The sequence below is a fragment of the Suillus bovinus genome (genome assembly GCF_016758785.1).
Source record: "Suillus bovinus strain UH-Sbo-P2 chromosome Unknown EDB93scaffold_60, whole genome shotgun sequence".
NCBI classification, from domain to species: domain Eukaryota; kingdom Fungi; phylum Basidiomycota; class Agaricomycetes; order Boletales; family Suillaceae; genus Suillus; species Suillus bovinus.
Window position 1 is genome coordinate 3,417 of NW_024542116.1, and position 13,477 is coordinate 16,893.

Genomic DNA, 13,477 nt, shown 5'->3' on the forward strand with positions numbered 1-13,477 from the left:
TTCGAAGCAAGCCTCATGGTCTTGCTAGGACCGACGGCGGTATCGGTATAATCAAATTACACCCCAGGGTCATCAACTCTTCATCGTTGTCAACTCCAGTCCAGACGGTCCTCATGCTGTGCTGCCAGTGGGTATTTGTCATCTCTCTCAAGTTGCACAAGTCACCTTCAAAACACAATCTGCAAGCATGTAACCTGCAACCTGCCAGTGCACGTGCACTTTCTATGATCAGTGTTTAGAATGCGCCCAAGCACCAACACGACTGCAAAAATTATTGGAAATACAACACCTGATCACATTGCCAAGGGCTAATACGTCGTCATCTGTGCTTATGTCGAGGATGACCATCCGCTGCGCTGCCGCTAATAACTGTCTTTTATCTCCGTTGGATCCAGACTGATAAGTGGGGACCTTCTACTGCCACTGCCAGTATTGGGAAAGAATGGTACGCAAATCCAAAGCACCGAGTGAGTATCGTTGCGCTCACTTTTATCGCCCAGATTTGTGGCTCCTATGTATGTGGAAAACAGCCCACGATGCCACTATAAAAGCCCAGCGTTCTCTGACCTTTCCTCCAGTTCCTCATCTCATTGTCGAATCATTTCACTAGTGACCTACATCTTATACAATGTCTTTCCCCAACGATGGAGTGTATACTATCAGACACGTTGGCACAAACTTCATGCTCGATCTGACGAGCAACAGCACCAATGAAGGCAACCAGATTCAGATCTCCCCTAACAATGGCACTGTGGCTCAACAGGTATCTATACGTGTTTGCACCCACCTTGTGATCGGTTCTCACACACCACGTAGTGGATGATCAAGAGGCAAAATGAGCCAGGGACATCCAACAAAACTCTTAGCATTCAGTCCAACAACAACGGCAACAATGGAAATGGATGCTTTGCTACCGCCAAGGACGTATGTTAGATGGGCATTCATTCATTCATTTCCTTGTTGGTTGACACAGACATGGGCAGGCTGCGGACGAACCAGTCGTTTATACTAGGCAGGCGTTTATCGTCGATCTTTGTGAACAAGCGAACAATAGTTTCAAGTGAGAATATGACGCAGTGCTCAGCAACCTATTTAACCACTCGCATTTACAGTATTAGCTTCACTCGCGGGAACAAGAACTTGGTGTTATCTGTTCCAAACCCAAATCACAGTGCAGTAAGTCAGTGGATCTTTCTAAAGGCTTTTGCTATTAATGTTCCCAAGGTGAGACTCAACAATCAGGCCCAAGGAAATACTTCCCAGCAGTGGGAATTTAACCGCGTTGCTGATCTCCAACCAATCGCCTAGTTGTCGCCACTAAGTACCATCTTGCAGAGGTGTTAAAAGTTGAGCTATTGAAAGCGTTCCCACGTATGTATAATACGTTCATGTAGTTGATGAATAGCATTGATTTAGTCTGGCTCTCTCGGGCAAATGAGTGAATAGAAGGAAGTGCAGATCTCGCAAACAAGCAATGCGCAGTTAATGGGCACCGCCCATTATCGTTTCACCTGTCTTCAAACAGTCATTGTTACGCCTAGTAGTCCGAATAGGCTACAACAATTAATGGCACCGCTGACATCACTGCTTCCGACATGAACCAAGCCCACCTCAGTGACTGTGCTGCAGCTCCACTAAAATAGCGAACCCACAGCTCATGTAGCTCTACACATCATGCAAATAAATTCTATTCAAGGACATTTATCGCCCTCGCTCTGAAGGCAAAAGTTAGGCAATAAATACTGCTAGTCTGCCGCTAACTGTCGTTCTCATCCAACACGTCGACAAAGCCTGTCCGATTACGACATGTATTTTGGGATACCATGACTGGGTTCTCGAGAAGGCATAAAGGGCTCCAGGACACAAAGAGGTTTGGGTGCTTTTGCTGTACTCGTTCGATATCAAATTCAAGTTGATCCTGAAATGGCCGGATCAACCCGTAATGAAAAGGTACCGCCATTGAGAATGGTTGGCGACTGACTGCAGGAGCAACATGCGAGTCAAGTTGCCCATCAGTCTGCATGTCAACGCTTGTATTTCGATCTACGGTATACTAATAGGGTGACCCTGCAACAGAAGTACCTTTCAGTTCTTCTATTTTGACGGCAGCATTAAGCCATACAAGTTCTCGATGGGTTTCGTTTGAAGTCACCGCCTTGCACTCGATCATCTAGTTTCTCGTCGAAACCCACCGCGCGTCCTTTACTCCCGGATAGCCTGTCGCATGTGCCCGATATGCGAGACTATATTAAACCTGCTGTTTGTCGCTTATATCGCGTGTTTCATGATCAGCCACTGCCTGCATCCAGAGATTGGAAAAAGAAGAGTTCAGATGGGTGCGACTGGAATAAGGCGCTCGAGTTTACGAGGCGACGTTGGAGAAGTCCCAGGTTGCGGTGTTTCAGGTATGATTTTTGTCAGAATTCTTGGCTTTCCCTATAAGCTAATAGTACAGAAGCTGTGCTGATTGTCCAGGGATATATCGACACATCTCTGATTGATATCTGGGATGGCAGGTTACGGAGGCGTAACGCTTATGGTCCTTTTCTGTAGCTGGAGGCGCCATCAACGGTTGAACCCGAATTACTGAACCATTCTTCGCTGCGTAAACTACGATACAAACGCATCGTTGGCGCGACTACCATCAAAATAGTGCTACGACTGAATTTTACGAGTGAGACTCGTTATATTCATATCCTGGCCCGGGCGTCTCTACTGACACCCATTAAAGTCAAGGTATTCTGACGGAAGCTGTAACATAAGGTTCTATCTAGCCTTAGGGTGGCCAGACTCAATTCTATCCCTGGCTTTGATTATTGATTGAATTTGCGTATAGCACCAATCGTGTGGAGTGAATTCCGCCATTCCCTGAACTTTACAGCAGCTCGAATTCACCGCAAACCACCAGATATAGAAGTTGATGCCAGCCAGCTCGCCCGTCATCGATTCATCGATTGGCTAGTAGTTGGTTCCCTTTTCGGCCAACTCCAAAATGACCGGTGCCTGGAATCTGTTTGATTTTGCCAGCTTCGTTTTTGTCGCCTCACTGAGGCCCACTTCATCCCTCAAAGCTTCAGATCTCAACCTGCAGGCCACAGATGCTTGCTATGTTGTGTTTCTTTGCATCTCATAAAACGTCGTGCTGCAGATCAGGTATGTGAATCTCCATTATGTCACATCCGAATCAGTCGGCAACCTAGAGGTTGACGAACCTCGTTCCAGGTGGCCCAGGCCTGTGTACGGTCTAAGAGCGAAACCGGTCGTTCGTCATGAGTCATGACAAGGGGTAAAACGCTCGACGCAAGGGGTATACTGGCCCTTACGGCCCCACCATATGACGCAGTAGTCCCCCGTTGTCAAAAAGCTGCGCGCTGATCTGTCACCCTATATTTAATGCGCGGGGAAACTACACTACACTTTCCAGATTCCATGACCAGACCAACCACTTCTCCGATCGAGCTCACACTTGAAGTCATTGCACGGCGCACGGTATGTCAATCGACTTATATACAGACTTTATCCTCACACGATACAATCCTGGTTAGGACACGCGCCAGCTACATAGCTTTGATCCTAACACGCTTCCGGACGTGTCTTATCCTACCCATTCGCAGAAGTCAAGACCACTTTTGTTCTGGTTCGGTTATCCCATCGATTTTGGGAAGCTCGAAGCCTTCGTGAAAGAACATAGCCCCCTCTACCCTGATCTCTCTCAGGATTGCACTCGCAGCGAGGGGATCAATCATGCTTGGAATCGCATCTTCATTATCGGTGTCATCCGCAAGATCTTCGGGGAGTCGACTCGACTGACACCCGTGTATGGCCGCAAGGAGGGGAAACCGATTATAGTGATGTCTTTCTACTGCAACTTTGACGCTCCTGGGAGAGCGGTGCTTGAGAACGAGAAAGAGTTTGCTCTCAAATTCACCCGTTTGGAAGGGGAACCGAGATGGTATCTTGACTGGCGGCGCAACCCAGTTCCTGATTCCCCGGATCCCTAGATGCGTTAAGGTGGATATCATCCTTGGCAACAGTTAACTTTGGTTTGCATGTACGCCTACCCAGAAACTCACTATATGATCTTTGTGTTATCACTTTCGCCATGAATGACTGCACAGTAGATATCGGCCTACGTACTAGGATGTATGATATATTGCAACGAATGTCTTGATGTATTTTTGAGATGCCGCAGGAATCATGCGATATCAGTTATCAAATACATATAGAACATATGATTTCCAAATCACTAGATAAGATATATAGTGTGAACCGTCAAGGATAGTGTGAACAGCAAAGGATAGTGTGGATAGTACGAACGTTCTATAGTGAAGTGCATATCTCAATGAAATGTTTTATGTAAAATGTCCGGTCGATTGCCTACGATAATTTTCGATGTTGACCGCCCACGAAATCAGGAATATAAGAGAATAGTCTGTAATGAAATTCGAAGAAATCAGTAGAGTACCATAACGCCCCCAATCAATGCGGCTCCCACAGCCACGCTGATGGCTGTGACCTGGTTCCTGATACCGGCCCATCCCGGGCGTGCAACGCCATTCGTGGAAGGTCCGAATGTCTGCGCAAATGTTGAGAGAGGGTTTGGTACCCCACTGACGGTCACTGTTGGGGCTGAAGCGGGGCTCGGGTTGCTTCCCGTGGCATTAGCGTCCACAACTGAGAAACGGGAGGAAACAGAGTAGGTGACACCAGCGGTAGAGTTAATACAAATCAGGAAGTAGTCGTCGCCTGCTGGTACGTCTTGGAGGACAACATTGAGGCTACTCATAGTAATGGGCACTGTTTGAACCAATCAAAACTGTCTTATGAACTACTAGAATGAGGACTTACGTTCTTTTGCCACAAAATAAATCCCAACCCGACTCAGCCGCGTTATCTCAATATCGAAGGTATCAAAGCCATCCTGGAGGCCTAGCGTCCATGAAACCGGATAAGGAGAACCATTCTTCCAAGATGTGGATGATCCAGGTTGGTTCACTACAAAATCTAACGCCCAAACCGGTCTTCTGTGAGTACCCCAAGCGATGCGGCAAGAGAACAGCCAAGACACTCACATGCGTCAACAGAGATAAGTGATGAGAGCAATGACACTAAAATGAATGCAACAGATTGCCAAGAGCGAAGATAGCCAGAGAGAAGCATCGGTTTTATTGGTGATTGATTGTAAACGCGGCCTCGGGTGGACGAACTGGGCAGGACCTGAACGAGTTGCGGTAAGAGTGCGGAGTAAGGAGTTACGGAAGGGGCACTCGTATACCTCGTGCTAGCATTATTAATAGTTTAATTACGTAATAACGTTGATCGAACACTATTTACGCGTCACTATAACAACCCACCTCGACTTACGAATTATGTTGCAATTATCTGCAATACTACTGGCAGTAGCGACACACTCGGTACTGTGGATCGTACTGGCGGTGGAAATTTATCGCACAGCATGTGAGTTTGGGGGGCGCTGTAAACCTATCAAGCAGCAGGCCTGGAACTGAGGCACTAGGGGGCCATCTGGGAATTCATCTGGCAGCCAAATATACGGGGATCAATACGCTGATATCCGAGTTCATCTTTCCCATGGTGATATCAGCTGCTGTACCTTCTGACACCAAGTAAACCACCTACACACCCATCCCTCTTTACCCAATCCCTTACTATCCGGTTTCGCCGTCTTTTGGAGATCTTTTTGCCACCTTCAAGTCCCTTGTTTCATCATCCTCAGGGACATGGCCCTGCCGCGGGCATTGCAGGTGGTGCTAAGTAGTGGACCCTACACAATAATTTGCCGTCGGGCGCTACAGATTCAAAAACGAGTTTCGTAGCCTACTAAGTCCTACTTCCACTGCAGTCAAAGTCTGTCTGGATCCCCTGATTCACGAATTTACGAGCTGTGAAATTCGCCATACATTGGTGCTCAATATTTTGCCATACACAAAGCAACATATCAGCGCACAGGCCACGCGCAGGATCGAAATGAAGGTACTTGGAATTCTTGAAAGGCACCATCTCGAGCCGTTGATCGCGGCCGATGTCCTCGCAATGAGTGGAGATCAAAGAAGCGTCGGTCCTGCACGCAGGCCGGACTACTTTTGTTCCTTGATCAGAGTCGCATAAACTCGATCAAATGTCATACCCACCCACAGTTGACAACCGAGAGTCCCTGCAGCTCCTGCGCTTTGTCATACATACAATTGATGCACTGGCGTAAATATCAGTGCCATCCATTGCGTCCTGCAGCCCCCTTCTGCTTACGATTTCGTGACCGGCGACGGCGGCCCATCTGACTTTTCGCTGACCGACTCTGTCACACTTTCTGTTACTCCACCCGCGTAATTCTGATAAGCCTTCCTCTTGCCTCGAAAGATGCACCGGCGACCATATTATCTCGGAAGGAGCGGTCAGGAAGGAGTTGTTCTCTTATGCGTGATAGTCACTATCAAAACGTCGAAAATCAGATGCTGTTACAAGAGACAAAATATTGTATGTGCATATCCTTGGGAACAACAGGTTCACGTAGACCTCGCCAAACACATTCTCACTACTGTTTCAACAATATACTCGTCGTTTGGGCACCGGAGAGTCACATACCTGGTTAAGGCTAACGGGCTGACACCGGCAACGAGTTCACAGACACAGCCTAGCGTTACACCCGTTTGAGACAGAAACCTTCCACCTGTGAAATCAGAAGACTGACCTCTGCAATCTGGGATGTCGTGTTGTCGTTTAGTATCACTGATTCTGAAAGGTTGGACTATACAGCTTAGACGTCGTAGCGCTGGTCCAGCTTTTCAAGGTCGAGACGGAAAGAATCAAAAAGTATTCTCCCCTGGAAGTAACGAAGAAGAGGTTTGGTGCACCGGATGGTGGAGCCGCACCCTTGGTGGTAGCCTTTGCGAATCCGGATACCTCGAACGTTGCACCATCCGCACGGTGATTTGTAGGTCTACTCTATCCCTAGATTTTACTGAGGGAGATGTGCCTTCGATCTAAGCAGGTGTATACACAGGAGGGCTACCAAGGACAGGGTCCTGACCTAATTAATCGAGATGGGAATCTATGGGTCAGACCGGTACACAAACGAAGAATTTCGTTAAATTAGCTGCCCTTCTTTTGTGTCAGGGTCATAAAAGTTATGCGGCGCGGTCTTGCGCGTGTATGCAGTGAATGGGCAGTAGTAGTCTCGAAGCCAAAGGTAAGACTGAGCGACGTCCTAAATGTTAGAGAATATTGAAGATCTGCATCAATTTGGTCCAGCAATTTAGATATGAAGACTGTAAGGATAAAGTTCCAGAGGAACGTTAGAGAGTGCGTATGTGTGTGTATGTATTATCGTTCAAACCAGAAATTGGGGGGGCACCATGTTTCTCGAAAGTTTGAAAAATCGACGACTATTCATCGCGACAATATTGCTGCATTCAAGAGTGGTGAACGATCCAGTTTCGGGGCATCCACGATGACCGTTATAAGTAGGAATGGAAGACACGTCCAAAGAGCACACCTACTGAACGCTGGGGTGCTTGTGTCAGGCGTCACACAAGAATCGAATCGAGAGAGTACAACGAGACTGCAGAAGAAGATCGCTCAGAAACCTCGAATCAAACGTCTGCACCTCACATTTTAGCCGTTCTGCTGTATCATTGAAGCTAAACAATGACCACATTGTGTGATAAGAGATCCGTCGGGACAGAACCCCACGCATCATTGAGGGTACTGAGTCATGCGTCAGGCCTTTCAGGACGGCCCGTGTCATGAGGATAAAGTTGCAATCTGACAGCACATATTGAAGTCCGCAAGGATTATTAATCGCTTAGTAGAAGCGAATCGGAATTCATTTTGCAAAGCGCTGTTGGTAATCGATTAATCACGTCGCAGTATAGCTTGTGGTTCTGAGAACAGTTAAAAGTCCGGTGGACAGTAAATTCCGAGGTTGTTGTTACCCGCAGTGCGGCACCTGCACCGTGACCTTGCCTGCCCTCTATAACCCTGAGCCTGAGAGCATAAATCATGTGAAGGAACGTCGAACTCTTGTGCATGTGCACCAGAGAAACCGATGGGATTGGTTGATATCATTTTGAAATATTCAACATTCAACAATAACCGCATCACGAAGGCCCAGGCACTGGAAGGCTCCCGAATTATTTGGCGGGCGTCAAAGGGAATCACGAGTTGTTGGTAAAGCTGCCAGTGTGAGAAAAACATCTTTCGAAATTCTGCTCCGACACTGAGTCAGTCGACCGTCAGGTCCGTCACTAGTTGGACTGAGACCAGTATTTTGCAGCCGAAGAGCACCTCTACAGCGCTCGAGGCTACACCTATGTGCGCACGACTCGAAATATTGAAAACCCTGACGCGGCGGCCTGTGGGTTTGACTCGGAGACGTTGAATAGTTGAGCGCTATGCTTCACCGCCGACGTGGTCAATTGCGTAAGAACGAAAAGTTACAACAGCGCGATGGCTAGATTTATGTAACTATTCCTTCCTTTCATAACTGCACTGTGGCATACACTGACATACTTGTGCACACCATTTTAGAATGCAACGATCAAGAATCTATGGTTAATTAACGTCCAGCTCCTGTACGAAACACATGCATGCAGTACACCGGCAGCCCACCTTGCGTAATATTGTGTGCTTACACTACGTTCTGATCCATTTCGATCACGGCATTCCATTAGCTGAATCAATTTAGCCTAGCGTCGCACCACCTGGAAGACGACCGAGTCTTTTGTATGCGTAATATCATATAGCATCTTCGCTCACTGTTTTCCTCAGCACATCCTGCGCATCTGTTGCTCACTGATGCCGAACGTTCGACATAGCCCTCCTTCTGCCGAAGAATTTGTTGATGCGCGTCTCGGTCGTGCTGAAAGAATCTGATTGACGCTCGAGTGGAAGCGAACAGATTCTTCATTTGTGTGCTTGTCATACGCATGCCGTGTCGTTCCCGACGTTATAAATTATGTTATAAACTTGAATGGGATGTTCGGGTGAGTACTAGTTTCCTGCTACCTCCGTTCTTTCTGAGCAGCGATTGCCATGCGCCTCTTTCTATACCTTTGGCTTGTAACTTCTATCTGGGCATGTCTGGCTGCAGCTGCCCCAAGGACGATCGCCAAGAGAGGTAGCAGCTCATTCGTGAGCTCTAGTAAAGATGGATTTTCTGTCAACGGAAGGTAACATCGATATGTTTTATCAGTATGTATGATATGCAAACACATCGCACCATAGCTCGCTTAGATTCGTCGGCACCAACCTGTACTGGCTGCCGACATTGGATTCGAATGATGACATCTCGAATTTGCTGAAGAACATATCTGATACCGGAATCAAGGTCATCAGGATTTGGGCATTTAATGGTTCGTTCATCTTCAGTCTACCGTTGAGGTTCGCGATTTAGTGTCTTGATTGACAGACGTGGAAACCATTCCGGAGAGTGGAACATGGTTTCAGCTGGTACAGAACGGCACTACTACGATTAACGACGGACCAAATGGACTGCAGAAACTTGACACTGTGGTTCAAATGGCAGAACAACAAGGACTATATGTCATCATGTCACTAACGAATAACTGGAATCCAGTACCTAACACAACAACGTCCAGCACGGCAATACCTGAGGTACTTGCGTCTGTTACTTCTCCGCGTAATACTCTTTCAAATGACTATGGTAAGCCAACACTACACTTGGTGTTCAATTAGACCTCAGACAAATCAACGTTCTTACAGGCGGTATGGATCTATATGTCCGCCAATTCGGACTTCAGAACCACGACGATTTCTACACGAACAACCAAATCTTGACCGCCTTCCAGAATTACACCAAACAGATTGTATTACGCTATCTCAACAGCCCTGCTGTATTCAGCTGGGAGCTTGCGAATGATGCTAGGTGAATCATCCTGCGTATCCACCGCCTCGGAACATGTTCCTCATCATTTGTCAGATGCAACTCGACCATACCCACCAGTCCAACATGTACCACACAAACTATCACAAAGTGGCACGCTGAGATGGCTGCATTCATTGCAACAATTGATTCCAACCACATCGTATCCGCTGGGTAAGTATCGTACGATGTCGCTTTAGAGCCGTGATTCTCAATTTTCTGTAGAACATCTGGATTCCAATGCCCAGATTGTCCGAAGTTGTATCCTATCACACCAACAGCTTCACCTACGCCCTCTCCCGCACCTGGCAAGAAGCGCAGGAGTGTCGCTCCTTTGACAAAAGAGCAGATCATAAGGCAGCGTGCTGAGTCGAGACGCCAAAACAGGGCAGCTGCTAAGCGTGCAGGCACCTTGAAGGAAGACGGTATAAAGATAAGGGGTCGCTGGGTATCTACAGGTACTTTGGTCTATGTCACCGAATTGTGATGTTTCTTATCATTTTTCAGCAACGCGAGAAGTCTCTAGCTCGATTGGCCCCACAACGGATGGTTCATCTGGTGTCGACAGCCAGGACATCCTTAACATCCCCAATATAGGCTTCGGTTCTTTCCAAGTCTTTCCCGACCAGAACTTGTACGCTCCCAATGATCCAAACCTTAGCCCCGTGGAAAACAAGATCAACTCAAGTCTCACGTGGATCCAGCAATCGGCTCAGTCTGCTGCCGCGTGAGTAGAAGTCTAGCTCAGCCGATGTCTAGCTTACATTCCTTTCAGCGTTGGGAAGCCCGTTGTCCTCAATGGATTCGGTCTGGTTACCCAATCCAATCTGAATGACTTTGTCCCGTTCAACATGACTTATGCTCCTTACGCATCCAATACAGGTAATATTGTCACAGTTCAACGGTCGACAATCATGTGCTCATGTTCTTGTCCCCGCAGCAGTCATGGACTTCACCACGAGGTCAGGTTTTGCCGGTAACAAGCGACAACAATCCACATCAGAGTTTGCCGATGACAGTGAACAAGAACAGGGTTACAGTTCGTTTTTGCAGAGTGCGTAAATCCAGAAATGACAATGTCCAATACTAAACTCTATTGCAGTGGGCAACAGCGCTGGATTGGCGGGCATCATGCAATACCAGGTCAATACTTCCCTTCCTTGTGATGCATTTATTGACGCTCGTTATAGTGGGGTTCGACTGGCATTACCCAGTCAAGCAGTGCCGTCCAGTTAGACACAACTAACTCCCCAGCACCAGCGGCAGCAACGGTGGATTCGCCTAATGATGGTTACTCCATGTACGCACCTCGTTATGATATCAACATACACCCTAGCTCACTGAACGTTATAGTGCTAATAACCCAGCAATTCAACAAATACTGCAGCAGGGCGTGCAGGCGATGGCTCAAGACTCGTGATGCCCATTTGATTTTGTTCAGTTCCTTTCTTCCAGAGACACTGTCTGTTTTTAGATCATGATTCTTGAAGTTTGTACGTGGCGCAGACGATAGTAGGGCGTGATTATGTGTTTCCTGCATTTGATGCGTGCGTTCCCAGCGTTGGAGTGGATTCCATACCTTCTTGAATTCGGACCAGTTCAGATGTTGTACGAGTAGTACATACTAAGTCGTCGATTAAGAGAATGTAGGTGAAGTGTTATAATACAATGTGAATCATCAAACGAGAGTCATAATCATAGTTGGGGCGCGTAATAATCATAAGTTGGTATCTATTGAGGGACTGCAGTGAATTGGTATCAGCCCAGATTCATGGAAAAGATAAATTAAGTCTTGGTCAACCTGGTGTAATAGTCCTGGACACTAGACATGATTTCCGGACACTGGTTTCGCTTCTTCAGCTTCTCCACCACTAGACCGACATTCTGGCGAATCTCCTCAGCGTCGGCCGCTGAGATATTTTCCTGTTCTGCGCATTCGATAATAGCCGGGAAAGCGGCGATGCATTCGGCTTCAGGCCTATAAAGCCTCAAATTCAGTGCAACCTGCCAGGCTGACTTAACAAGGGACGGGATTTGGTCGGTCGCAACTGCCTCGAACACAGTTCCAGCTGCGTCTGCATTCGAAGAACGAACTCGCCCAAAAATTGCAGCGAGATAGAAGGGGGCGGGTGAGCTCTCGTCGAGGTTATTTAAGATAGTAATGCAGCGTCCGATATGTAGATCGGTGACTAGGCGTTTACACCACTCCGCGTTGGAAGTAAGGGCCATAATGAGCCGTAGGTAAGCATCGTCTCGCCAATAGTTGACGAGTTCGTCGTTACGAGCAGGAAAGATGGCCTTGAGGAGAACAGGGGAAAAATTTGTGAGGAGTATCTGACGTGTACTCTCGTCCTCTATGGCATCAATATCGGCGAGTGCCAATCGAGAGTCTGAAACAGCCCGTAAAGCTGCATAGCGAAGGCGACGAGGGTTGGATGGTTCCATGGCAGATATGAGTGCGTGTAGGTAGGCCGATTGCCGGGTGCCAAGTCCTTTCATAGCGCTCAGCGCTAATAAAGCATCTCCCATTGCAGTGTGGTCCTGGGAGCAAGACACGAGGTAGTCGATCAGCCAATCGAAATCAGCTGCCGTACGACAATCGCCAGTCCACGTGAATTGACCACGCCAAATGATTGAGTCGTGGTCTGGACGGATAAATCCGTCTCCAGCAGCAGCAATCATCATGCGCAATGCGGTGCGTGCATCTGCCAAACACCTCTCTTTCTCCCGGCCATTTAACTTTTGCAGTTGGCAGGCAAAGGCCTTGCACTGGTTAAAGCTTTGTGGAAGAACGACGCTGCGCCACTGACGCCAAATTGCCAACTGCTGGGAAGGAGTTTGGGTGTTGGGTTCATCTTCAATCGGAAAAACATTCAGACACAAATGGTTTAAAGCTCGCCCACAGGCAACTGCTCTATCTTCTGCCGAGGGCCGGAGTCGCCCTTCAGCGTCGAAACAGGCTAAAAACGTGTCTCGAAGCCGCTGACAGTGAGACACAATGTCTGAGTTCGGCGGCCACGTAATGGTGGGAATGAGTGCGGCAGCGCCTGCAATGTCATCTGGATCTGTAGATGTCTCGAGTACCCAACATATGGCAGATTCTGTCCTGATGTCGTTGGAAGGCTTGGGATTGAGTATTCGTTGTACGAGCCTCGAGATGGACGCTGTGATGCCGCGGAGGAAAGAGCGAAATGCGCCCAGTTTGTGAAATTCTTTGTCGTTCTTAATGACCATGCTTATTGCCCACACGAATGCACCGGCCATGCAAAGTATGAAGGTAGCTGGAGTTTGGAAGGGACAATCTGCGGATAAAAGGGATGCAAAAAGGGTGCACCAATGAAACAGGCAACCGAACACCGTGGTCGCAATAATGATGGATGTCATGGTCCGCTGTTGCGTCCACACGTACGCGGAGAGCGAAATGCCGAATAGCAATAATGAAATCTCCAAAAGGACCGGGAATGTCTGTAGCACAGCATCGAAATGCCACGCCTTGAGGCTGTCAAATTTTTGCTGTCTGCTCTTCCCCTGCTCCTCGAGGGATCCACGCCCGGACCGTTTGAGCTTGTAGATGCGAAG

General features: G+C 47.8%; 4 protein-coding genes across 4 annotated transcripts; 3 read left to right on the forward strand and 1 right to left on the reverse strand.

The window, feature by feature from the left end:
* Positions 1–628: 628 nt before the first annotated feature.
* Positions 629–1,308, forward strand: EDB93DRAFT_1106466 (uncharacterized protein; the record flags this gene model as incomplete). Its single annotated transcript, XM_041447621.1, has 5 exons — positions 629–763; positions 817–924; positions 984–1,060; positions 1,113–1,176; positions 1,225–1,308. The coding sequence occupies 5 exons, from the start codon at positions 629–631 to the stop codon at positions 1,306–1,308; spliced, it is 468 nt and encodes a 155-aa protein (XP_041304471.1).
* A 481-nt stretch (positions 1,309–1,789) lies between these two features.
* On the forward strand, positions 1,790–2,857 carry EDB93DRAFT_1166127 (uncharacterized protein). Its single transcript, XM_041450195.1, has 2 exons — positions 1,790–2,405; positions 2,459–2,857. Exons 1-2 carry the CDS (start codon positions 2,225–2,227, stop codon positions 2,551–2,553), a joined length of 276 nt encoding a protein of 91 aa, XP_041304472.1. The 5' UTR covers positions 1,790–2,224; the 3' UTR covers positions 2,554–2,857.
* A 1,143-nt stretch (positions 2,858–4,000) lies between these two features.
* Positions 4,001–5,329, reverse strand: EDB93DRAFT_1166133 (uncharacterized protein). Its single transcript, XM_041450196.1, has 4 exons — positions 5,073–5,329; positions 4,849–5,004; positions 4,074–4,797; positions 4,001–4,023 (listed from the first exon to the last, which is right to left on the reverse strand). Exons 1-3 carry the CDS (start codon positions 5,158–5,160, stop codon positions 4,454–4,456), a joined length of 588 nt encoding a protein of 195 aa, XP_041304473.1. The 5' UTR covers positions 5,161–5,329; the 3' UTR covers positions 4,001–4,023; positions 4,074–4,453.
* Positions 5,330–9,048: 3,719 nt separating this feature from the next.
* EDB93DRAFT_1301427 (glycoside hydrolase family 5 protein) lies at positions 9,049–11,561 on the forward strand (the record flags this gene model as incomplete). The annotated part of the gene is made up of 12 exons (XM_041454689.1): positions 9,049–9,185; positions 9,241–9,368; positions 9,425–9,679; positions 9,739–9,901; positions 9,956–10,072; positions 10,124–10,356; positions 10,406–10,625; positions 10,674–10,780; positions 10,839–10,952; positions 11,001–11,041; positions 11,089–11,198; positions 11,252–11,561. 12 exons carry the CDS (start codon positions 9,049–9,051, stop codon positions 11,316–11,318), a joined length of 1,692 nt encoding a protein of 563 aa, XP_041304474.1. The 3' UTR covers positions 11,319–11,561.
* Between the last annotated feature and the right edge of the window lie 1,916 nt (positions 11,562–13,477).

Bases quoted from the DNA above. Each gene is read 5' to 3' on its own strand.
- EDB93DRAFT_1166127 (XM_041450195.1), top strand. From the start codon at position 2,225: ATGTGCCCGATATGCGAGACTATATTAAACCTGCTGTTTGTCGCTTAT. The intron at 2,406-2,458 runs GTATGATTTTTG...ATAGTACAGAAG, and splicing joins CCCAGGTTGCGGTGTTTCAG to CTGTGCTGATTGTCCAGGGA.
- EDB93DRAFT_1166133 (XM_041450196.1), bottom strand. From the start codon at position 5,160: ATGCTTCTCTCTGGCTATCTTCGCTCTTGGCAATCTGTTGCATTCATT. The intron at 5,005-5,072 runs GTGAGTGTCTTG...TTTGGGCGTTAG, and splicing joins ACTTATCTCTGTTGACGCAT to ATTTTGTAGTGAACCAACCT. The intron at 4,798-4,848 runs GTAAGTCCTCAT...TGGTTCAAACAG, and splicing joins TTATTTTGTGGCAAAAGAAC to TGCCCATTACTATGAGTAGC.